Raw genomic sequence first — 24611 nt, 5'->3', positions numbered from 1 at the left:
CCTTATTTTTGTTGCCCTTTGTGTGTGTGTGTGTGTGTGTGTGTAGTTAGGGTGAGAGAGGCCTGATATTTTCCCGGTGGCCTTGTAGTGGTGTGTGTGTGTGTGTGTGTGTGTGTGTGTGTGTGTGTGTGTGTGTGTGTTTGATAGGGAGAGGGGGGCCTAATTATTTTCTGTAATTGCTTGTCGGCATGTTGCGAGATATAGCCTAAAGGTAGAAAATTGAAGTATTAGGCACTATTTCGATTCTACCGGTATATCAGTGTATCGCAAGGCGCTGAAATTAGGGAGTCAGTATTCGTGGCAGTGAAATGATAGTAACCAAACTGAAAATGACCGTGTTACCCATGGCCATGAAATATCTGACACTGTTTTGTACCTTGACATTATCAGCAGAGTATCATAGGTAAATATTAGCAACAAAATCTTATAGGAGTGGAGAGGTATATCAGAGAAGGAGTGTGAGCTGGGAGAAGGGCAGTGAAATGGCAGGGGACAGGGCGACAAGTAGGCGATTTGTTCGTGGCCACCCCTTGCGGGATTGAGGCGCCTGGCTATAGACAGACAGATGGATAGATAGATAGGGCTTTTATAGATAGCTAAAGGGTATTATTAATGAGACACAGAATTTTACTTATTTTTTGATGTAGATAAAATTTAATCATAAGCATATAGCCTACACTTTTATCCTAGTCTACATCCAGAACGCTTCTATACCGTAATTACTCTACACTTGCAACTTATACACAAATATTTATGTAAAAAGAATGTTTTAATCGAAATGGCAGAACATTATGGTGATTATTCATTTTTACATGCTATATACAAGAATAATATACTATACTAATTTTGTTAAAAGGGGAGATGTAAGCATTCATTCCTGGAGTTTTCACAAATGCCGTAAATGAGAGAGAGGTCGGTATTTTACATAATATACACATAAAACGCCATTACTGTATTTATCTATACTGGCACGAGCACTGATACATACATACATATATACATACTTCCATCCATCCATCCATCCATCCGTCCGTCCGTCCATTCATACATACGTACATATATAGGCTCATTCTAAACATATCATAGGCCTTCATACATTTGCATTTACACACACACACACACACACACACACACACACACACACACACACACACACACACACACACACACACACACACACACACACACACACACACACACACACACACATGCAAACCCCTTCACCACTCACCAAAGACGCTAACGTAGAATGTCGCCCTGACATTGACATATTAGTATGCTCGTAGATTGAAGGCGTTGACGTGGCAGGTGTTTGTGTATACCCTGGACATTCTAATATACATACATACATACACATACGTACACAAGACACTAATGAATACGTACACAAGACGGTGATTGAAGAGCGATGCACGGACCTATTGTACCGTTCACACATAACACGTGCACACTTTGACGCTCATAATCTCACATGAATACGCACACATACGTACACAGGGCACTGATAATACGTACACAGGACGTTGACGAAGAAGGACGCGCTGACATATCCGTAGAGGTTGGAGGCGTTGACGTGGAAGGTGCCCGTGATTGCCCTAGACACCCTACTCAGCTCCAGTGTCCCCCCTCCACGTCCCACCAACGCCTCCTCCTCCCGTCGTCACAAGTATCTGAAAGAGAGAGAGAGAGAGAGAAAGAGTTTTTAAGTATTACATTTTATTATGTTTATGATGACTAGTAACATACGGTATAAATCCATATCTAGCTTTCTCGTATCTCTATTTTGTGGTTGTCTGTCTGTCTGTCATTCTCTCACTGTATCTGTCTGCCTATCCATCTGTCTGTCTGTCTGTGTACCTGTCTGTCTGTCTGTCTTTGTATCTGTTTATCTAACTATTACTCAGCCTGTCTCTCTGTTTATGAGACAGCGAAAGACAACTGACATATGGTAGAACCTCGACATTATTGCATTAGTCGATAGCTCTTCTGTTTTAAAGAATCAAACTCAGGACCTTAGCTGTAAAACCCGCCGTCCAGTAACTCAACCACTGTCAACACATAACGTCAGTCAGTACACCATCCCACGAGCACCAACACTATTGTGATATGCTAAGCGATACTTTACTAGATGGTGGTGTAGCGTAGTGGTATGATGGGTATTAGTTGGTGTTAAAGACATTTATGATTGAACTATCCCAGGACAGTAGCTTAAGGCCCAAGACCGGTACAGCGAGAATCAAAAGCACTAGCCACTTTCTTGCCTTTGTTTTTCATGGTCTGTAAAAGTCAGTCTAATAATAAGAATAAGAATAAGAATATCTGGGGTTGCTAGGGATTCAAGTTACATATTTTCAAAGCCTGTGGAGAGGAGACCAAGACAAACGATAGAAATCTTGATGCTGGCTGTACTTTTCTTTTCGTTTGTGACAGGTGACAAAAAGGACAGGTAAATCCCATTAATTTTATAGACAGGTGGAGAAGCCCAGGACAGGAATGACAGACCTAGGACAGGTTCGTGAAGGACAGAGAATGGCTATATTGTAGGGTAGATGGTGGAGGGATAAGTAGGAGGACACCTTACGGATAGGGTAGATAGGTGAAGAATTTATTGGAGAAGGATGCTGAAGGACAGGTTAAAGAAAGGTATATCAAACAAGGACAGAATGGAGGACATTTTAAGGACAGTTTGGAGAAAGAACAAAATAAAGACATGAAAGGTCAAAATGAATGGACACGTTAGAGAAGGACCGGTTAACGTAGGAAAAATTAGTGAAAACATGATAGAGAAAAAGAAACTGGGGAAAAACTTAGGGAAGGACATATTGTGGAAGAGCAGGTAAACCGCAGGACAAGTTCGTGGGCAGGACAGGTTTAGTGGTGCATGGGAGGGGGTGGTGGTAGTGGTGGAAGTTGTGAAAATGTGGAGGAGTGGCGAAGAAGCGACGCTGATTTGAGGAAAGGCAGTAGAAATGTGAGGTCCCTTGGGAGGAGGAGAGAAGAGGAAGAAGATGGAGGAAGAGAAAAAGAGGAGGAGGAGGAATGGATGAAAGATGGTGGAGGAGAAGGTGCTAGTGGTGGTGGTGAAGGAAAAGAGCAGAAATGGATTAGGAAAGGAGGAAGTGGAGGAGGAGAATAAGTGAAGGAGGAGGGGGGGGAGAAGAAAGAAAGATGAAAGCAGATGGCAAAATGAATGAAAAAAAAAAAAAGAGAAACAAAAAGGAAGAGTGAAGACTAAGACTAGGTAAGGAAGAAAGAGGAAAGAAGAAAAGATAAAGAAGTGAAGAGGGAAGAATGAAAGGTGGAGGTGGAAAAGGAGGAGGAGGAGGAGGAAGAGGAGAGCTGAAGAATTAGGGTGGAAGGAGGAGAGATGGAGAAGGAAAAGCGATATTATGATCCTATTCAGTTCGATGACGTATTTCTTGGTTTCTTCCTGCTGCCTTCAGATTATTTTATTTAACTAACGAGTGACCTGACTATAATACCGGTGGTCGGGAGGCAGCTTCGGCCTGTAGTCAACGAAGTTAACGTCTAGAAGAGTCTGGGGTTGTTACTACTACTACTACTACTACTGCTACCACCACCACCACCACCACCACCACCACCACCACCACCACCACTGAATGAATTAAAACCCTTGCTAGTAATATGCTTATGTAAATATTAATTAACATGATAAATGGCAGAGGTCAAAGGTAGGACAGGAACTAATTATACGTAGTTACATATAATTAACCTGTCATGCGGAGCTTAAAATTCTGAGCATCATTGTAGCATAAAAGTAAGAAGGTTAATTAAGAAGAAAAAATCGCAAACTTGGGAAAACATATGGAAAAATTTGCGAACGGATCTGTCTGTCTCTGTCATTCCATCCATCTGTGTGTGTGTGTGTGTGTGTGTGTGTGTGTGTGTGTGTGTGTGTGTGTGTGTGTGTGTGTGTGTGTGTGTGTGCCGGTTGTATTTCTTTATTTCACAGCGTTGTCAATTGTTCATATGAAAAAAAATATATATATATACCGACATGTAAAAGATTTATGACTGACCATAGACCATTTTCAGCTCAACCTGGATTATTTATTTATTTATTTATCTATCATGCAATTTATGTATTCATCTATCTGTTTAGCTATTTATTTATTTATTTATTAAATGTGAGAAGATTCGGGTCAGGCTTAAACAATTATATATTTTAATAATGAACACCATTTTGATATGTGGGTGTCATTTTCATTAACCCCTTCAGTCCGATTACCAATCTTGTGTTTTTCTGCCTCTAGACGATTTTATTTTTAATTATTTATTATTTTGGAAGTGTTGTAGTGTAGTTAATGAAGGAAATGGCTCGTGTTCTCGTCGCTTAAGGAAGCTTCGTAACATTTTTTCGTAAGCGATTTTATCTCCCAGGAAGGCTCTAAACTCAGTCTACTTTCTCTACGTTTTTTTCCCAGTATGCCTTTAAATTCGATCCACTCACTTTACTTTTTTTTTTTTTTTTTTTTTTTTTTTTTTTTTCCAGGATGCCTCAAAGCTCAGTCTACCTTTTTTAATTTTTTTTCTCCTAGGATGCTTTAAAACTCAGTCCTTCTTTACTTTTTTTTTTTCTCCCAGTATGCCTTTAAACTCAATCCTTCTTTACGTGCTTTTTTTTTTTTTTTTCCAGGATATTTATAAACATGAGGTAACGCCGGGCCAGAATGTAAAGGTTATTCTCTTGCTAAGTTTTGGGGAGGAAAGTTGAGGCTGTAGAGATTGAGATGAATGGAGGGGATGTGAGGAGGGAGGGAGGGAGGGAAGGAGGGAGGTGAAAAGGAGGGAAGGAGGGAGGTGAAAAGGAGGGAGGGAGAGAGATGGGATGGTGGTGAAAAGGAGGGAGGGACTGGGATGGGGTGGAGAGGAGAGGAGGAGGAGGGGTGAGGGATGAAAGGAAGGAAGGATAGAGAGGGATAGAGGGAGAAGGAAATAAGGGTTTGAGGAAGGAAGAGGAAGGAGTGGAGAGATGTGGAGCGATAAAGGGAGGAAGGAGGAAGGTTGGGGAGGGAGAGAGAAGGGAGGAGGGAACAAGGACTGGTGAGGGATATAAAGGTGTGGAAGGATACAGGAAGGAGATAGGAAGGATTTTGGTAGGGAGGAGAAGGGGTGGGGAGAGAGAGAGAGAGGGGGGGGGTAAAAACAAGGAGGGAGGGAGGAGATGGAGAAGGATACAGGAAGAAGAAAAGAGGAATGAAGAAGAGATGAAGGGAGAGAAATAGAAAGAGGGAGGGAGAGAGGGTTTGAGAGATACTGAAGGAGGGCGAGGGAATGGAAGACAGTTCGTGGAAGGAGGAAAAAAGTATTGGGGATAAAAGAAAGTTGAAGGGGATGAGAAGGAAGCAGGGAGAGGCCGGAGAAGGATGGTGAGGAGGGAGGGGAAGAAAGGGAGTTGGAGTGGGATAAGGAGTAGGAGAGATAAAGAGAGGAGAAGGATAGGAGAGACAGGAAGAGAAGGAGGGGTTGGGAATGGATGGATGCAAAGGGTGAAAGAGGCGTAAGTTAGAGGGATGAGGAGGGAGAAAGAATTGGCGAGGGAGGTGTGGAAAAATGGAGGAAGGGGAGGGGTAGGGAGGGGGGGAGGGGTGTGGAGCGATGGAGGATTAGGGATGCAGGGAGGGAGGGAGGAGGAATGGGGATTGTGAGAGGATAGTCAGGGGATGAGAAGGGATAGAGAGTGGAGAATGAAGGGACTGCGAATAGAAAAGGGACTGGGAGGGGGAGGAGGAGGAAGAGAGGGAAGGAAGGGATGGGGAGGAAAGTGGGTGGGAGGAATAGGCTAAAGGAGGGATGGGGAGGAAAGAATGGAGTGACAAAATTGAAAAGAGTGAAGGAAGGGATAGGAGAATGTAAAAGGATGTAAAGGATGGGGAAGAATGGAGAGAAGGAATGCATGAGGAAAAGTGAAGCGAAGGAAAGGATGAGAAGGAAGAAATGGAGAAGAATGGAGGGAAGGAATGGAAGGGAGGGAGTAAAGAATAAGGGAGGAAAAAAAAAAAGAAAATTTGAATCATGGAAAGGGAATGGGGAAGGAAAGGAAAGGAGGAAGTGGGAGGAGAAACAAAAAGAGAAAAGAAGAAGCATAAGAAGGGAAGGGATGATATGAACAGGGATGGAAGGAGAGAAAAGGAAAAGAGAGGAGTGAAGGATTTGGGAGAGAGGAAGGATGAGAGACTGAAGGAAAGAGAGAGGGAAGAAAAGAGAAAGAAATCCGGAGGAAAATATTAGGAAAGGTTAAGAAAAGCGAAGAGAGAGAGAGAGAGAGGTGGAAGAAGAATAAGGGCGACAAGAGGCAGGTAGGAAAAAGGAGAAGAGAGAGAGGAGGGAGAGAGGGAGGAGGGGCAGGTGAGGAAGAAGCCATTGAATACTAACGAGAGGGACGGAAGAGTGAAGGAGGAGGAGGAGGGGGAGGAGGAGGAGGAGGAGGAGGAGGAGGAGGAGGAGGAGGATTACCGGTCAAGGGAGGAGGTAGGAAGGGTGGAGAGGAAAGGAAAGGATGCAGGATGGAGGAGGAGGATAGGGAGGAAGATAAAAGGGAGAAAGGAGGAGGAGGAAAACAAGAGAGAGGAGGTAGGAAGGGTAACGAAGAGTGGAGAAAGAGGAAATCCGATAAAGGTTGGTGTGAGAGAGAGAGAGAGAGAGAGAGAGAGAATCCGATGAAGGAAGGTGGTAAAGGGTGAGAAAACTGACGAGAAGAGAATAAAAGAAAGGGGAAGGAAAACAGAACAAGGTTTGAGAGAGAGAGAGAGAGAGAAAGAGAGAACGAATAATAAAGATGACAAGTGAGCTAAAAAATGTAGAAAGTGAATAACATTAGAAACGACAATAATAGAGTGAGAACAGAAGTCAATGGAAAGGAAAATGAAAAGGAATGAAAATATTGTGAAAAGAAAAGAATTGATAGAAGAAAAAAGAGAGGCATTAAGGAAGAGACTGTCCCTGCGAGAAATAGCTTAAAACAAAAGGGAGAAAAAGCAAAACGGAAGACGCTAATGAGAGAGAGAGAGAGAGAGAGAGAGAGAGAGAGTGTGTGTGTGTGTGTGTGTGTGTGTGTGTGTGTGTGTGTGTGTGTGTGTGTGTAGGGAGTGGGGAGAAGCTATTTGTGAGTTTATAAGGTGTACATGTATATCTGCGATGGGTCTGTATTTGTATGTTTGTTTTTCATGACTGATTGCTTGACATGACCATCGAACCGAATTACTGATATGACTTCTACCTACCTGTCTGCCTACCTGAGTACCTACCTTCTTTACTTTCTTTTTGTCTTCATACCTGCTTACTAAAACACCCATCTGCTTACCTCCCTGCCAAACCGCCTATCTATCTACCTACCTACCCTCTTTTCGCTACCTACTTCCATCCTGCCTACCCACCTACCTTCCTTCCTTTCTCTTCTTCTTAACATGCCTGCTTACCCACCTACTTACCTTCTTTCTCTTTTTCGTAACCCATCTACCTACACATCTACCAGCCAACTTGACTACCTACCCTCTCCTTCCCTCTCTGCATAACAACGTACCTACCGCCTACATACACACCTCCATTCCTCCCAAACTTCCTCTCTCCTCCCCTCTCTCCCTCCCTCTCTCCTTCCCTCCCTCCGTACTCCAGCAGATAGCCTCTTTACAAGTCAATAGGCCTCCTGTTATCTGCAGTACCTATGTCGTGGTTCTCTATTTACCCCTCCCTACCTCCCCACGTAGGCCTAAGCTCCCTCTTTCCTTACCTACCTCCCTTCCTACCACTCTCCTGTACTCCTGTCTTCACTCCCTCCTTCCCTCCTTACTTCTTTTCTTGTTTTCCTCTCTTCTTGTCACCCACTTATTGCATCTTCGTTTCTCTCTCTCTCTCTCTCTCTCTCTCTCTCTCTCTCTCTCTCTCTCTCTCTCTCTCTCTCTCAACCTCCCTATCCTCGTCTTTCATATCACTAAGCTGACCATCCATCCATCAACCCATCTCTCTCTCGTTCAGTCTGCCTGTCTATCTGTCTGTCTAATCTATCTGCCTATCAGTCTGTCTATCTGTCTGTATATCTATCTGTCTGTCTGTCTATCTATCTATCCATCTATCTATCTCTGTATTACCTCACAGGGCCGGGGTTGGCAGCTGCTTGGGCCGTGATGACCAGGTCCGACCCCTCAAACACATCCAGATTCTCAGGGGGCGGGGAGAGCCAGATGGGCGGGTCTGTTGGGGAGGAAGGGGAGGGGCGTTAGACGTATGGGGAGAAGCGTTGAATATATGGGAAAAGAGCGTTGAGTACATGGGGAGGAGCTTTGAGTATATGGGAAGGAGCGTTGAGTACATGTGGAGAAGCGCTGAGTACATAGGGAGGAGCTTTGAGTATATGGGAAGGAGCGTTGAGTACATGGGGAGAAGCGCTGAGTACATGGGGAGGAGCGTTAGATATGTGAGGAGGAGCGTTAGATATATGGGGAGGAGCGTTGAATATGTGGGGAGGAGCGTTGAATAAATGGGGGGGAGCGTTGAATATATTGGAAGGATCTTTAGATATATGGGGAGGAGCATTAGATATATGGGGAGGAGCGTTGAATATATGGGGAGGAGAGTAGAATATATGGGGAGGATCGTGGAATGTATGGGGAGGAACGTTGAATACATGGGGAGCAACGTTGAAAATATGAGGAGGAGCGTTAAACATGGGGTATGGCGTTAGTGTGTGGTTTGGAATTAGTGGTTGTAGAATCTTAGAAATTGCAGATGATAATAATAATAATAATAATAATAATCGACAGCAGCTGAAACAGAATTTGTAGAAAGTAATCAGAATAGGCAAGAGAACAGACAAAACTCTCTCTCTCTCTCTCTCTCTCTCTCTTTCTCTCTCTCTCTCTCTCTCTCTCTCTCTCTCTCTCTCTCTCTCTCTCTCAGCTGCCTCCCACACCGGCTTCACACGTCAGCCTATTTTTAATTCATAGGGGAAAAAAAATCTGCGAAAAAAAAAAAAAATGCAAAACAGCGGCCATCAGAATCAAATCCCAGGGAGCAGGTTATATCCAGGGCAGCCATTAAAAGCCCATTACTGAACAACTGCATCAGAAAGACACAAAAGCACACATCCTGAGTGGCACGACGACGTTACTTTTTTCTTTTTCTTTTTTGGTCTGCGTCAGATTTTTACATTACGAATTGTGTTGTCTGTAAATGAAATGTGAATACATTATGGTGGTGTACAATAAGTATAATAATTCGATGGGAACCTCCTGTTCTGGGAATGACGATTGGAGAAGGAGGTGGAGTGTTGAGATTGGTAGATAGTTTTATCTGATATATATATATATATATATATATATATATATATATATATATATATATATATATATAAAATGGTGTGTGTGTGAGAGAGAGAGAGAGAGAGAGAGAGAGAGCAAGGGAGATCAAAGAGTCAGTGTCCCATGCCCTCCCACGAGAGACTGAGAGAGAGAGAGTAATGAGCCTAACCCCCATTTTTATCAGATTGGTTTATAATGAGTTTAATTAGGGCAAGGATTAATGAATGGGGTGAGGTGACGGTGAGGCCACGCTATTACGGAACTCGTGTATAACTAGGTGTAAGGAATTCTCTTCACTCTTCACCATTATTCATTTTATGGTGCTGTTGCTGAAATTATCAATGTATGAGTTTTTCTTCAAGGTGTTTAAAATATGTGTGGCAGTGTGCTGACTTTGAGGATAGTTTGTGTGTATAACTTTTTTTTGCATCGTAAGTGGTTATCAAGAGCGCATACACGACGCTCTATAATACTTTCTTGTAATACTTTCTTGATTCTTTCTCTTTGCATCTGTGTTGTGGTCATACTGAATAAAAGCTCCTTAATATAGTTTATACCTGGACACATGACTTGATAACTTATGTATTTGCAGAGGAGTGTTTGTTGAATTTAATCACAGAATGTTAGAGTTTGAGGGATATAATTTGTTGGCAGATAAAGTCATGTGATTGTGTTCAGTTTTCTTTATAATGCTCGTTATGACCCGTGAACCATGCCATAATTAATATTGTGTGTGTGTGTGTGTGTGTGTGTGTGTGTGTGTGTGTGTGATGGTCAGGCATTTGGTAGCTTCGTGAATGAGTAGGGCTTATAGCAGGTGATGTGCAAGGTGGAGAGCAGCTGGCCTTGTGAAAGGAAGATATGCTGCTGCTTTCATTCCCCTTCTTGTGATTGGACTGGCATGTGACTGATTTATTTTTCTCCTTTCCTTCAGGTATGTGGTGCCTCTCGTCATGTTTACCGAATAGGTTGAATGACATCGATAACTTGAAGGACTGTAGTGACGAACAGGTAAGTACTAATATGAAGTGTTTAAGTAATTACAACCATTAGAAAAACAACTAGTGCATTCTACCTCAATCTGAATTTACCATAGGCCTACCCACTAAACCCATTATGTTAGGATGTCTGGCAGCCTCCCGTTTCAGTCTCATATCCCTGAGGTCACACTCTACGATCGCGTCCCAGGTCTTTTTCGGTCTGCCTCTCACAGCCTTATCCCCGACGTTTACACTTCTCACTTTCCGCATCCAGTAGTCATCCTTCATCCTCTCCACATGCCCAAACCGTCTCAATCTACCTCTCCTCATCACAGCACCAATACACTACAGTCCCATGCCTTCCTCTCAAGTCTTCAATAGTAAACCTAGTCACATTCACGCGCTACACATCCCTCCAACTGTTGTCATTTCTGTATGTTTTAACCTAATTACTCAAAACGGCAAACAGGAACTTGGACTGTAAGGCCATGGTTGCGTCTCCTGGTCTTGGGGAGTAGTTGGGTTTCCTTGTTAGTCACGTTTGTATATGTTTAATTGTCTGCCGTACCTCGAAATACTGCCATTGAATTTTGGACTTAAACCTGACTCATATTCATTCAACTGAAGCTGACTTCCTCACCATCTGATTCTTACTCTGTCCCTCTCCATCCTCTCGACATGGCGGCAGGCTCCATAACATTTAGTGCTTTCCTTGTCAGACACACAGTCACCTCTACTAATGCATTTCCTGTACCATTACCAAGATTAGAGAGAGGGGGGGGGAGGAAGGGAGGGAGGGAGGGAGAGGCAAAGAGCAAGTGAAACAGAGAGAGAGAGATAGAGAGAGAGAGTGAGAGAGAGTGAGTGAGTTCGGCCACATTCTAAAGTTAGTGCCGGGGAAACACAAGGAGGGAAAATCATCAACATACTGAGCAGAAGCAAGACTCACGACGACACGCAAACAAGCTAGAGCGCGCGGACGGAGCAGACTCAACCTACACAGACAAACACACAAACTCTCGGACTTTCTCGGACTTTCCCGGACTCCCCAAGTCTTCCTTAGACTTTCTCGCGACGTCTGGGAAGCGACACAAACTCACAACGAATCCACGACGCCGACCTGAAAAGGAAACTTGAAGGCGCTTTGAGTGTGTTTGGCCCTCCTGAGTTTGTGAGGGTCGGAGGTGGGGGGGATCGGGGGGAGGGTGGAGTGGGGGATGTCAGAGTGGCTGGGAGATGGAGCAAGGGGGGGGGTGGAAGGAAAGGGGATCAGGGGCTAAGGGATCAGGGAGGTGGAAGACGAGGGGAGCAGGAGGTGGCAGTGGGGGAGGGGAGCCGGAGAGGAGAAGATGTGGGGCGGTAGGGAGGGTTTGGGGGGCAGGATAGGCGTGAATGGTGGGAAGGTGACTGTGGCAGGGAGGAGAGGAACAGGGGTAGAGGCGACAGTATGTGGTGGTAGGGGAGCAGGGGGAGAAGGGGTGGCGTGGACGGTTGGAGGGGGACGGAAGGGGACTGTGTAAGAGGCGAGGGTGGGAGGGGGCAGAGGGGGCAGGAGGAGTGCAAGGAGGAGTCTAGGTGGCTGAGCTCGTGTCTGGACTCAGCAATAACATACACAAGACCAGCAGCGAAAGATAAGAGAAACGAGAGTGACGGAAGTGAAAGTATAAGTGAAAATAACATTTTATTTTTGGCTTTGTTATACTCAACACCAGATAGTGATGATGATGATGATAACAATGACAACAACAACAGTAAAAATAATAATAATAATGATAATAATAATAATAATAATAATAATAGTAATGATCATAATAATAATAATCCATCCATCGTCTAATCCTATGTCGCCCGATGAGGAGCGTAGGAACCCGAGACTAGGCAAGTTGGTCCTGACATTTAAGATGAGAGTTATTATATAAGAGGAAGAAGAAGAAGGAGAAGTGGAAAGAAAGATCAGGACTGTATTTAAAGATGATGTCCACTACATCAGTTAAAAAAAAAAAAAAAAAAAAAAAAGGATGTAAGCGAAATACACAATACCAGTAGTTCCTTATCCCTGTTTCCATAATATACTCAGCAGCCAATAAAGCAAATCGTTTTGGTCAGTATTGGTGGGTAGATGTTGGAAATGAGTGGACTTTTGTTTCAGCTCAAAAATAACAGCCAGCAACGCCATCAGTAGCAATAATAAAGCAGTGATAATGATAATAGTGAAAAAAAGACTAAAGAAAATATAGCAGTGGTAATGATTAAAAAAAAAAAAAGGCAGTTCCTTCTGTTTGGACTTAATAAAATCCTCAGCACAGTCAACAGCAAAAATAATAGCAGCTTTAGCAATGACAGTGAAACCAGACAACAATTATAATGCCAACAGTAGTCATTTTCCTCCTTTTTTTACTAGTAGTGACATTCTTTCCACAGTAAAAACAGAAGTATGATTAGTACTGACTGTGAACAAGAAAAAAAGTTTCCTCGACACAGCAAAATCAAAAGCAACAGCAGTAATGACAGCGAAAATGACAGCATATCCTCGAGAACTTCCTCATGTTTACAGTAGCAGCTGCGACGCCAATAAAAATATAAGCCATCTCAAGTTTGGACCTTGCAATAACATTCGCGACACGAGGAAAACAAACACAAAAGTGGAAATTGCAAGGAAAACAAAAGACGAGCTATAACTCTTAATTTAAACGCTGCACAATAAAAATAAAAGCTGAGAAAAGTGGCATCAAAAACAATACCTATTTTAGTAGAAACGCTTTATATTTAGACTTTAACTCCATTAGTACGATTATTATTGTAGTTTATTCCTGCTCCCTTCAGACGGTTTTATTCAGCTTAGGGGAGACGTTTCGATATGTCGTTAATGAGTAGGGAAAGAGGAGTCTGGGGGTCATTTATCAGTGTCTTATTTTACGTGTTGTTGTTTAAACTGTAGACTCACAACCATGAACTGAGATTTTTTCATAGGTTCTCAAAGTGATCTGATTTTTAACTGAAGAAGGGGGGTTAAAAACAACTTCAGTGAATGGTCGTAAATCAGCCTGTTTATCAGTACCTCCAGTTTGCTTCATTAAACATTGGAATTGATATGATAGATTGCATATTATCAGTGCGATTATTTTCATCTACACCTTTCTGCTACCCTTTCCAGCGAAGTCTCTCTAAGCTGTCTTCGCTTTGCACTTGATCGTCAACATCGTCTTAAATCACGCCTTCAAAATCGGCTCGTATCATCTCGCCATGTCTTCAATTTGCAGTATATCAACTTCTGAGCGTTTTACCGCTTTATTTAGCATCTCCTCGACTTTATTTAGCGTCGTGTTATTTTTTGGCGTCTCTCCAGCTTTATTTAGCGCCTCTTCTGCTTTACTTATCGTCCCTCCAACTTTATTTAGTGTCTCTTGTACTTTACTTAAGCGTCCCTGCAACTTTAGTGTCTCTTTTACTTTATTTAGCGTCTCTTCAGCTTTAGCGCATCTACTTTATTTAGCATCTCTCCAACTTTATTTAATGTTTCCAGCCCAGGTTTACTTCTCAGCACAACAGGCTCGTAAAAAAGTACCCAGGCTTCTAACTTGCCTCTGTTTTTCCCCGCCGCTTAAACTTGGAACGTTCCCTCATTCATCAAGCACATTTTGGTATGATTCTAACTTTTCATTAAATTTTTTTTGGGGGGTAGCGTGAATAAAATTTACTCCACATCACGGCATCTTCATAAAAAGTATTCCGTCTCCTAACTTGTGTGAATTTTTATTTGTCAGTCGGGTTTCATATGTTCCCTCCTCCATTAAACCCATCGTGGTACAGAAAGTCACTGAATAAAAAGCATGACGAGACAGAAAGAAGGAAGGCAGGCCAGGGAGAGAGCGAAGGTACGGTAGGGAAAGGCAGGGTAGAGTAAAGAGAAAGTGAAGGTAGGGTAGGGACAGACAGGGTAGTGTGAGGAGAGGCAAGGTAGGGCAAGGAGAGGAGAGTAGGACAAGGAGAGGCAGGGTAGAACAAGGAGTGGCAGGGTAGAACAAGGAAAGGCAAGGTAGAACAAGGAAAGGTAGGGTAGTTTAAGGAGGTGCAGAGTTGGGCAAGGAGAGGCAGGGTAGGGTAAAAAGGCAGGGCACGGCAGGGAAAGGCAGGGTAGGGTAATCGCCCGAAGGCAACGGTAATAAGATTCACCTTACAAAAAATTAGACGCTTTAAAAGTTCTGGTACAGCTGCTCATCACCTGTCATTTATTTTTATCATACACCTCGCCTAGCTGCTCTTCACGTGTCATTTGGTTTTATCGTACACCTCGCCTGTTTCCACCCACTCGTAACCTCACCTATTTCCACTATTCTCAAACGCCCCATCTCTTTCCTGTCACTTTCATCCACTCCATCCCTTTCCCTATTTCCACTCACTCGCATCCACCCCTTCTCATTCTACTCACTCTCATCCACCCAATCGCTTTCCACTCACTCTCATCCACCCCATCTCTTTCCCGTCCTCTCTCACGTTCATTCCACATCCCGCGAGCACATCAGGATTTGCGTCTCTGCATTCCCCACTAACTTCCCTTCTCCTTTTAACATTCAGGAGAACCAAACTTGCATGCAATTTTGTTTGGAGTTAAGTTTCACGAGCCACGCCACCCCTTGTCTTTGTGCTATTTTTTTTATTTTTTTTGGGTGATATTTGCTTGGTTTGCTTAGCTGGTTGATTAGGAGTTGTGTGGGGGGGGGGAATGTAAGGGGAGGGGGTCTGTGTGTGTGTGTGTGTGTGTGTGTGTGTGTGTGTGTGTGTGTCTTTCTGTCAGTTTGTTTGTGTGTGTGTCTGTTTCTGTCTGTCAGTTTGTTTGTGTGTGTCTGTCCATCTGTTTGTGTCTGTCTGTCTTTCTGCTTGTCTGTGTCTGTCTCTGTGTCTATGTCTCTGCCTGTCTGTCCGTCTGTCTGTGTTTCTGTCTACGTGTGTGTATGTGTCTGTCTCTCTACGTGTATGAGTATCTGTCAGTCCGTCCCTATATCTGTGCTTCTGCCTGTCTGCATCAGCGTCCTCCCTTCAATCCATCGTCATTACTCCCGTCAGTCCTGTGCTCCTAAGTGATGTAATATGTATGTCAGCTTAAAACTTTCCAGCACCTGAGAGGGGCTTGGTTTGGCTTAATAAATACCTTAGTCTCTGAGGCACGAGGCATAGCTTAAAGATTTTAGCGTATAATTGCTACTTTTTGGACGATTCTGTTATTATTTTTGTGAGTGCATCCTGGTTGTTCGTTAAGCATTATTTGGATATATATATATATATATATATATATATATATATATATATATATATATATATATATATATATATATATATAAATATATATATATATTTAATTTCTGTGTGTGTGTGTGTGTGTGTGTGTTTTATCCTATAGGTGATAAAATCCAAGTGTTCGTAACTAAAACAAAATACTGATTACAGAAGAAGGGTCGCCGTGGGATATATTGTACATATAATAATTCTGGAGTAATTTTCACGGAGTATAATTATGTAAAGTAGCGAGGGCACGGTGACCTGAAATGCGGCAATTTTACCAGGATAACAGGTCAGCACAGGACAGGGCGGGAAAAGCATAGGACCAGCAAAAGGACTTCTCTCATTGCGGAAAAACCTGATTTATTTATTTTTTATATTTTCTTCGTATAGACGGATATGGATAGATAGGTATGGATGTATTTATTTATCTGTGAGAGAGAGAGGGAGAGAAATTTTCACCCACAAATTACCACTAGCATTGTTACCTCTGCTTACACCTTATGCTAATCGTCATACTCTTATTTACCATTCCACATTCCTTTTATTTCAAACCCTGATAGAACTGCGTTGCGTAAGTCTTGTGATGTTAGTATTATGGTGTTCTGAGGGTGGGGGTGTGGAGTGGGGTGTGTGAATGTGTGGGTGTTGTTACTGCCAGTGATGTGGAGATTGCGTTGTGGAATTAGAGATAGTATGTGTGTGAATTTGGTGGAGGTGGGCCTGCATGGAGTGAGATAGACAGCGGAGGAATGTGTGTGTGTGTGTGTGTGTGTGTGTGTGTGTGTGTGAGAGAGAGAGAGAGAGAGAGAGAGAGAGAGAGAATGAACACGTATATGCAGTATGTTTGTGTTTGTTGCATATTTTTGTTTTGTTGTTCTAGTTTCTGTGTGTTTGCGTTGTTTTGTTTATTTTCATTGTTCTGAGGGGAAGGGAGAAAAGAAACACACAAAACTCCAAACATTATTATTATTTTTTTTACCCAAGTTTCCACCCAAGCTCACACTTAAAACCCCTTCACTCCGATGAGATGCTGGAGAGGGACGCCTTCATGTAGTGGCAGTGATATAGGCGAGTGGTGGAGCTGCCTGGTTATACATACGCCCCTCAACTCCCTCCCTGTCCACCACGAAAGGATGATAGTGGATTTTCCTGGTTATCCATATGTCCCTAAACTCCCTCCCTGTCCCACGAAAGAAGGATGGTGGAGCTTCCTGGTTAGACAGACGCCCCTCTACTCCCTCCCTATCCCCCAGAAAGGAGGATAGTGGATTTGCCTGTCTATACAAACGCCTCTCAACTCCCTATCCCCCGAAAGGAAGATGGTGGACTGTAGGAGGACAAATTCAGCCTGTCGTCCACTGGGTTCACGTCTCAGATGAACTTGAGGCTACAGGACAGCTCCAGTGACATCTGTTTGTAGTGTAATCGTACTTCAGCCAGATGGTGTTACTCAGATTGGGAGATTTTCGTTATAACCCTGTAATAAATGCAACTAGAGATGTGCGAAGTAGCTAATTTTTTTTTAATCACCTTCGCCACTGACTGTATTAACCGTATTTATTTAGTTATTCATTTATTAGTTATTTTTTTATCTGTCTGTTCCTTCTGCCTCCAGACGATTTTCTTCAGTTTTGGGGAGGCGGGTTGTGGAGTCATTGTCAGAAATAGTCTCCGTTAATCCCTTCATTGGCTGATATCTCTCACAAAGCTGAGTAAAATCGTCTGGAGGTGACAAGAGTAAATTATAAAGTAGGGCAGTGGAATAAAGGAATTCGTGTAGAAGCTGATTTATCATTGGAAAAAAAAAGTTAAAATACCCGTACACGAGTTACTTTGTCACGGGAATTAGTTGTCTGGGCAGAGCTGAGCAGTGGAGGGCAGGGCAGGGTAGGGCAGGGCAGGACAGGACAGGACACGACACGACACGACAGGACACGGCAGGGCTGGGCAGGCAGGAAAGGGCAGGGCAGGGCTGATCGAAAAGTGCCTCAGAATTTTACTGGATGATAAGTAAATGACAAACATGAATCATTAGCTGACTTATTCAAGAAAAAATGAAAATGAGCGATTCTTCCCTCCCCCCCCAAAAAAAAAAAAAAAAATCTTCGGACTGAAAGGGTAAAAGAACAAGTTATATATTCCCAACTTTTTCTTCTTATGGGCGCGATAAAAAAAAAAAAAAAAAAAAAAAAAAAAAAAAAAAAAAAAAGGCCGCAGTATACTTAGGTAGAACTTGAGTGGGGAAGGAAGAAGGGGAGGGAGAGGAGGAGAGATGAGAGAGAGAGGAGAAGGGATAGAGGGAGGGATAAAGGGGGGAGAAGAACAGAGGGGAAGAGAAGGGAGAAGAGAGGTGGGAGCCAGAGGGAGAGGCAGATAGTTAGAAGGGGGAGAGAAGGGGATGGGAAGGAGGATGGGAATAGAGAGGAGGGGGGGAAAGAAGGGAGAGGAGTAGAATAGGGAGAGGGGAAAAATTAAGGAAGGATGGGAAAAGAGGAGGTTAGAAAGGGAGAGGATAGGAGAGAGAGAAAAAGGATGGGAAGGAGGAGGAGAGAGAGATGAGAAAGAAAAGATTGGAAGAAGAGGAGAGGAAGGGAAAGGGAGAAGAGGAGGAGGAAGAGGAGAAAGAGAGGAGTTTGGGAGAAGAGAGGAAGACAGTAAAAGGTGAGAGGAGGAAAGTAAAAAGAAAACAGGAGCAGGGGGAGAAAGGAAGGTTGAGAGAGAGAGAGAGAGAGAGAGAGAGAGAGAGAGAGAGAGTGGAGAAAGGTGGATGGGGGGTCAGAATTTTTGATGGAGGGTCTTGGTGTAATCGGATTGCCTCTCGCCGGACGCAGAGCCGCTTCTTTGGCGAGAGGGGCGAGTGGGATGAGAGGGATGAGTGGGGCGTAGAAGGAGCCTGGGAGAATGCTTGGTAAGAGGGCGTGGAGAGGGAATAATAGGCTGGTGAGAGGGAGGAACAGTGCGTAGGTTGAACTGCGTGGAACGTAACTGATATCAATGTCTGTATTATTAACTACGGTATACTTATGAACAGTACAGCTTGGATTTGTACAGGTATACGCCACATACTTCCCATAAAACGCACAGGTATACCACTACACAGACATTATAATAGACATAACACATAAAACACAAAAATACTCCTCTATGCAGCATTAGTACTTCACACATGTAACCCAAAAATATTCCTCTGTACATTTGACTGAGTAATTTTGGAGCTGACCTGTGTGATATCCACGTTACAAATTACCATCGTTATGCATGACTTCTGAGGGACGGCTAAATCAATGTTGAACTTGCTCCAGAACTCCACTAAAATTGAGTTAATTATTCAAAAGACCTTGGTAGGGAGACGATGAGTAAGTGATGAAGGGAGAGCGGGAAGTGGAGGAATGGAACGCTGAAGGAAGGGAGGATGAAGGGGAATGAAGGAATGGATAGGTGGAAGAAGGGAGGATAGAGGAGAATGAAGGAATGGATGAGAGGAAGAGTGTATAAGGGAGAATGAAGGAATGGATGAGAGGAAGAGTGTATAAGGGAGAATGAAGGAATGAATAGGTAGAAGAAGGGAGGATAGAAGAGAATGAAGGAATGGCTGAGAGGAAGGGGGGATTAGGGAGAATGAAGGAATGAATAGGAGGAGGAAGGGAGGATAAAGAAGATTGAAGGAATGAGTAGGAAGAGGAAGGGGGGGTAAAGGAGGACAATGGGAATGAAAGAATGAACAGGGATAAAGAGAGGTTGGGGTGATGAAGAATGAAAAACTTGGAAGGGAGGAAAGAGAGTGGAGTACAGAGGAAAGAAATGGGAGTTAAGGGCATGAAAGAATGAAAATATGGGGATAGTAGGAGAAAAAAAAAATTGTTGAGGGATTGAAATGAAAGTAAAGGGAGGGATGAATAACTAAAGGAAGGGAAGATAAGGAAATTTGTGAAAATGAAGATGTTTAAGAGAGAGAGAGAGAGAGAGAGTTAAAATGGAGCTATTAGACTGGAATCAACTACTCCATGATTCATACAAGGTCAATAAAGCAACAGTAGGTCAGGTAATTCTCCGCTTTTAACGTTAGAAGGGCAGATCAACCAGAAATAAAGTGAGATAAATGGGGTTTAAATTGTGATTATTATTTATTTTTATTATTTTTATATTATGTCTATGTAACTAGCCAAGATTTTTTTTTATTTTAATTTGGTAAAAGTTAACCCCTTCATTTCGGTGTTTTATTTTTCTTAGTAGGATCAGACTGCTAGATTTTTTATTTTTTACTTAATCACCGTAAAAAGATGGTGATGATGATGAAGTTGAAAGTGATGAACTCGAAAGATAGTGATTGGTTTAAAAAGGTCTGGATGATGATGATGATGATGATGATGATGATGACAATGATGATAATGATGGCGATTCTGCTGGTACTGATGATGATGGTTGTGATGATGATGGTTGTGATGATGATAGTGATGCCGTTGTTGCTACTAATGATGATGATGATAATGGCGCTGCCGCTGCTAATGACGGTGATGCTGATGATAATATTGTAATGACGATAATGATGGCGATGCTGCTGCCACAGATAATGACGATGACGACGAACATGTTAATGACGAAACTGTAAATCCTGCAGATGGTTGGTTGGCTCGCCCTTGCAGCTCTGAATCCGTTAAATATCCTCATTCAGGGTCGTGCGTGTACCTCGTTACTGAACATTGTTAATAACGCTAGTGAATAATTAACCTCACTCGGCCTGAATTAAGCTTCTGTGTTAATGCTAGAGTGTCTTTGTTTGAGGGTAATTAAAGGGCTAATTATGATGCTGCTGAATCAAATGGGTCGGTGAGTGTGATGTTGTGTTTGGAAATTGCTGAACTGTGATGATTGAAGTTGTTAGTGTTTTGTGATGTAAGCCTCATTTGGGAGGGAATAGGAGTACTGTACTTTGAGAGAGAGAGAGACCGACCCACCCTAATTTACCACAGTTAACCCTCTCTTTTTTTTTTTTTTTATTCGAGTAAACGCAAGGCGATTTTTTTTTTTTTCCAAATGAGAGTGAATAGTGGAGTGAATCATAAAGATTGAATTAAAATGTCAAGAGTGATTCATAAAGAGGGCTGAGAGATTTGATCAGCCGATGCTCTTGAGGTTGCTAGAAACATATTTTATCCTCACTCTTCCCTTCTCTTCCTGTTCCTCACTCTTCTGTCACACCTTACTCTCACGCTTTATACCATTCCACTCTTATGCCCTATTTATCCCACTCGTTACGCTGTCCTCATATCCCACTCATCTTATTCAGTTTCTCACCTCCGACACCCCTCTCACCCTACTCATGCCTCTCACCCCACTCATCCTTCACACCCCACTCATTCCTCACACTCCACTCATTCCTCACACCCCACTCATCCTTCACACCCAATTCATCCTTCTGACCCCACTCGTCCCTAACACCCCACTCGTCCCTAACACCCCACTCGTCCCTCACACCCCACTCGTCCCTCACACCCCACTCATCCCTCACACCCCACTCATCCCTCACACCCCACTTATCCCTCACACACCACTCATCCCTCTCACTTCACTCATCCCTCTCACCCCACTCATTTCTCATCCCACTAATCCCTTACACTCCACTCATCCCTCTCACCCCACTCGTTTCCCACCCCACTCATCCCTCTCACTTCACATGTTCAGCCCAGCCTTCCGTCTCATTATCCCGAATCAGAAACTTCACACTAACAAGCTTTATATATATTGTTCATCAGACACTGCAGGCTTAGGTTAGTTAGTTACCACACACACACACACACACACACACACACACACACACACACACACACACACACACACACACACACACACACACACACACACACACACACACACACACGCACACACACACACGCACACACACACACACACACACACACACACACACACACACACACACACACACACACACACAACCACCACTAGGGGATTCAAACCTTTTACATCTGGGAAGACAGGTTCTACGACAGGCGAATTCTACAGCCAGATGGTACTTTACCCTACGACCTACGTATTATTATTATTATTATTATTATTATTTTTACTACTACTACTACTACGAGTACTGCAACTACTGCTACTACTACTACTACTTTTATTATTATTTTTTTTTTGAAAGTGACATTCATATACCTTAATACTCCATCTCCCTCACAGCATATTGTATTCTCTCTCCCTCTCTCTCTCTAACGACAGATTTAAGACACGTATACGATGCCCTCCATTAATATCAACAGCCTCGGGACACAATTTTTGCTTTATCCAGACGATTTTGTTAAGTTCCGAGGGACTGGAGGGGTTGGATATAATTTTCATTAACCCCTTCACTACCACGATGCTCTCCTTAGCTAAATAAAATCGTTTGGAGATAGTAAAAATAAAGATAATGTTGACTTCTTGGTGTCATAATTTTCCTTGCGATTTTCAGACGATTTTATTCAGCTTATGATAGATTTTTCGAACTGGAGGGGTTAGAACCTTTAAACCTGTATTCTCGTCGGTTAAGGAAGCTCCCTAATACCTTTTGCTAAGCGATTTATTTGTTTGTGCCTACTCCTGTTCTGTTATAAATTCTTCCAGTTTCGCCATATTTTGCATCATTGTCAAAGAGGTATGGACCAGTCATATGCCCAAATAAATCGCTAAGGAAGAGGTGCTAGGGATCCTATTTACCCGAAGAGAATCCGGGCATTAGTCAGCTCTTTACTACGACGATACCCTCTTTAGTTAAATATAATCTTTTGGTCCAGCAAGAATAAAAAAATAATGAAAATAAGAATAATAAAAATAAAAATTGTTTTCTTGATGTCAGAGTAATATTCCATCACCCCCTCTGCACAAGGTCCATTTTTTCCCGTCTCTGCATCGCTTTGTTTATTCAATTAGCAAGAGACACGATAATCAAGACAGAGGTTCAGGCTTATTATGCGGCACCGTCCCTTCACCCTCTTTCTCTGTCACCCCCACCAGCGCCTCCCACAGTGACACATCTTGATATTAAACTCGTATGCAAATGTACCCTTTCCAATATCTCTCTTCCCTTCTCCTCTTCCTCCTCCAGCCCTTCTCCTCTTCCTCCTCCAGCCCTTCTCCTCTTCCTCCTCCAGCCCTCCTCCTCTTCCTCCTCCTCCTCTTCCTTCCGTAAAATGCCTTGAGGAGCAATGCCACGTCTGGATTAATTGCCACCCAGCCCTCCTTTTGAGATATGATTGAGTCTTCGGTTTGAATTAAGTCAGCCGTGAAAATGAGCCTTTGAAAGACGAAGAAGGTTTTGATTTATGAATATTGACTCTGTTTTCACCTTAACTTAGCCTAGATTAACCTGACCTGAACCTCACCTCACCTCACCTCACCTAACTTAGCCTAACTTAATTTACCCTAATCTAATCTCACATAACTTAACCTAGCTTCACCTTACCTAACCTAACCTAACCGTCCTTTGGCAGCATAAATTACGTATATTCATGGCAGGATAAGATCATACTGTCGCTCTTGGCCCTTTCCATACCACTTCTTGGGGACTAGTGATATGTTCTTGTCTTCGTCTCTTGTTACAGCTCAGCATTCGCGGTAGAGTGATTGCAATTTTAGACCAATTTAGAGTGAAATGAGTATTCACACTGGTCATATGCAGACATTCTTTCATTCATTAATTTTGTATTTTTATTCGTATTTAGTTATGTATTTATTTTGACTTTTGGTGAATTTTTTATTTACCTTTTTGGTGTGACGCTTTATTTATTTATTTATTTTATTTATTTATTGATGTATAAATTTTTCCTCATAGTACAACCCACAACCCTGCAATATTATATCATTATTCATTCGTTTATTTACATATTTACTGGTGTGTCAATTTTTCCTCATAGTACGACCCCAAACCCTCCAATGTTATATCCAAGTCCGTGTTTATACTGCTGGATGAATAAAGAAGTAACAAAAAAATAAATAAATAAATAAAGAAGAGTAATACTGATAACTGCTTTGGAGTCACTAAGGCAACTTCAGTTTTAACCAAGGCAAAAGCTTCCTCTAGAATACGAGGGAGAGAGCCTGAGAGATAATTAACACCTCTCCCTTCTCATGATACACGGTCATATTGAATCTCATCGGTGTACAGCAAGTCAGACGTGAAAATCAGCCTTTGACAGATGGGATGCGTGGCCCGTGTACATTTCCTCCCCTACTCAATAGATGGCGTTGGCCCGGAATTTTGCGCGTAGTATCCATTGTGTGTGTTTTCCCTTCGGCACTAATGTAAGATGCATTTTTGGTGTGAGTAAACATTTGCCTTGTTATTTCTTTCTAGTTTCTCATAAAATTCTGTTGATAAACCATGCACAATAGTGAAGCAGAATTAGAAATTGTACGGGATTGTGTTTCATTGGGTAAATCAGGCTTAAAAATAAGCCCTTGACATGGGAAGAGTGTATATTTTCCCCCTAACTCAATAGATGGCGTTGGCTGTCGCTTTAGTGGTGAGATTTAAGTATTTGCGCTGGGTTTTCTTTCTCACATATCATTTTTTATAGTCTGTTCGTAAAAATATTCAGCTAATAGATGTGCATTGAACACACACACACACACACACACACACACACACACACACACACACACACACACACACACACACACACACACACACACACACACACACACACACACACACACACACACACACACACACACACACACACACACACACACACACACACACAATAACCATCCGTCGACGTCAGGAAGGACATCTGATCACAAGAGGTTGCACACGTCATTTAAAGCCTTCCTGATATGGGGCATCAACCTAGTCACCCCCTCCCCCTCCTCCCTCCACTTCCCCCCTCCCCTTTCCTCGCCCACCTCCCCCCTCCTCCCCCGCCCAGAGAGGGAAGCGTATGGGATGAGTAAGGCCGTATTCCCCAGCGATTAGGAAGCTTACTAACACCTTTGCGCGTAGTATCCATTGTGTGTGTTTTCCCTTCGGCACTAATGTAAG

At 42.9% G+C, this 24611-nt stretch overlaps 1 protein-coding gene across 1 annotated transcript in view; it reads right to left on the bottom strand.

Annotated features, from left to right (window-relative positions):
- The window catches only part of LOC145392144 (nephrin-like), a 236979-nt gene that overhangs the window by 39193 nt on the left and 173175 nt on the right, over positions 1-24611 (bottom strand). The window contains exons 13-14 of the mRNA XM_080266596.1: positions 8109-8211; positions 1516-1595 (exon numbers count right to left, since the gene is read on the bottom strand). Of these exons, the coding sequence (XP_080122722.1) occupies positions 1516-1595; positions 8109-8211 (183 nt within the window). The remainder of the gene's footprint in view (positions 1-1515; positions 1596-8108; positions 8212-24611) is intronic.

This window comes from Coenobita brevimanus, chromosome 21 (assembly GCF_032717465.1).
Source record: "Coenobita brevimanus isolate Jiangsu-jjx chromosome 21, ASM3271746v2, whole genome shotgun sequence".
Taxonomy (NCBI): Eukaryota; Metazoa; Arthropoda; class Malacostraca; order Decapoda; family Coenobitidae; genus Coenobita; species Coenobita brevimanus.
This window is presented reverse-complemented; position numbering and strand designations above follow the sequence as displayed.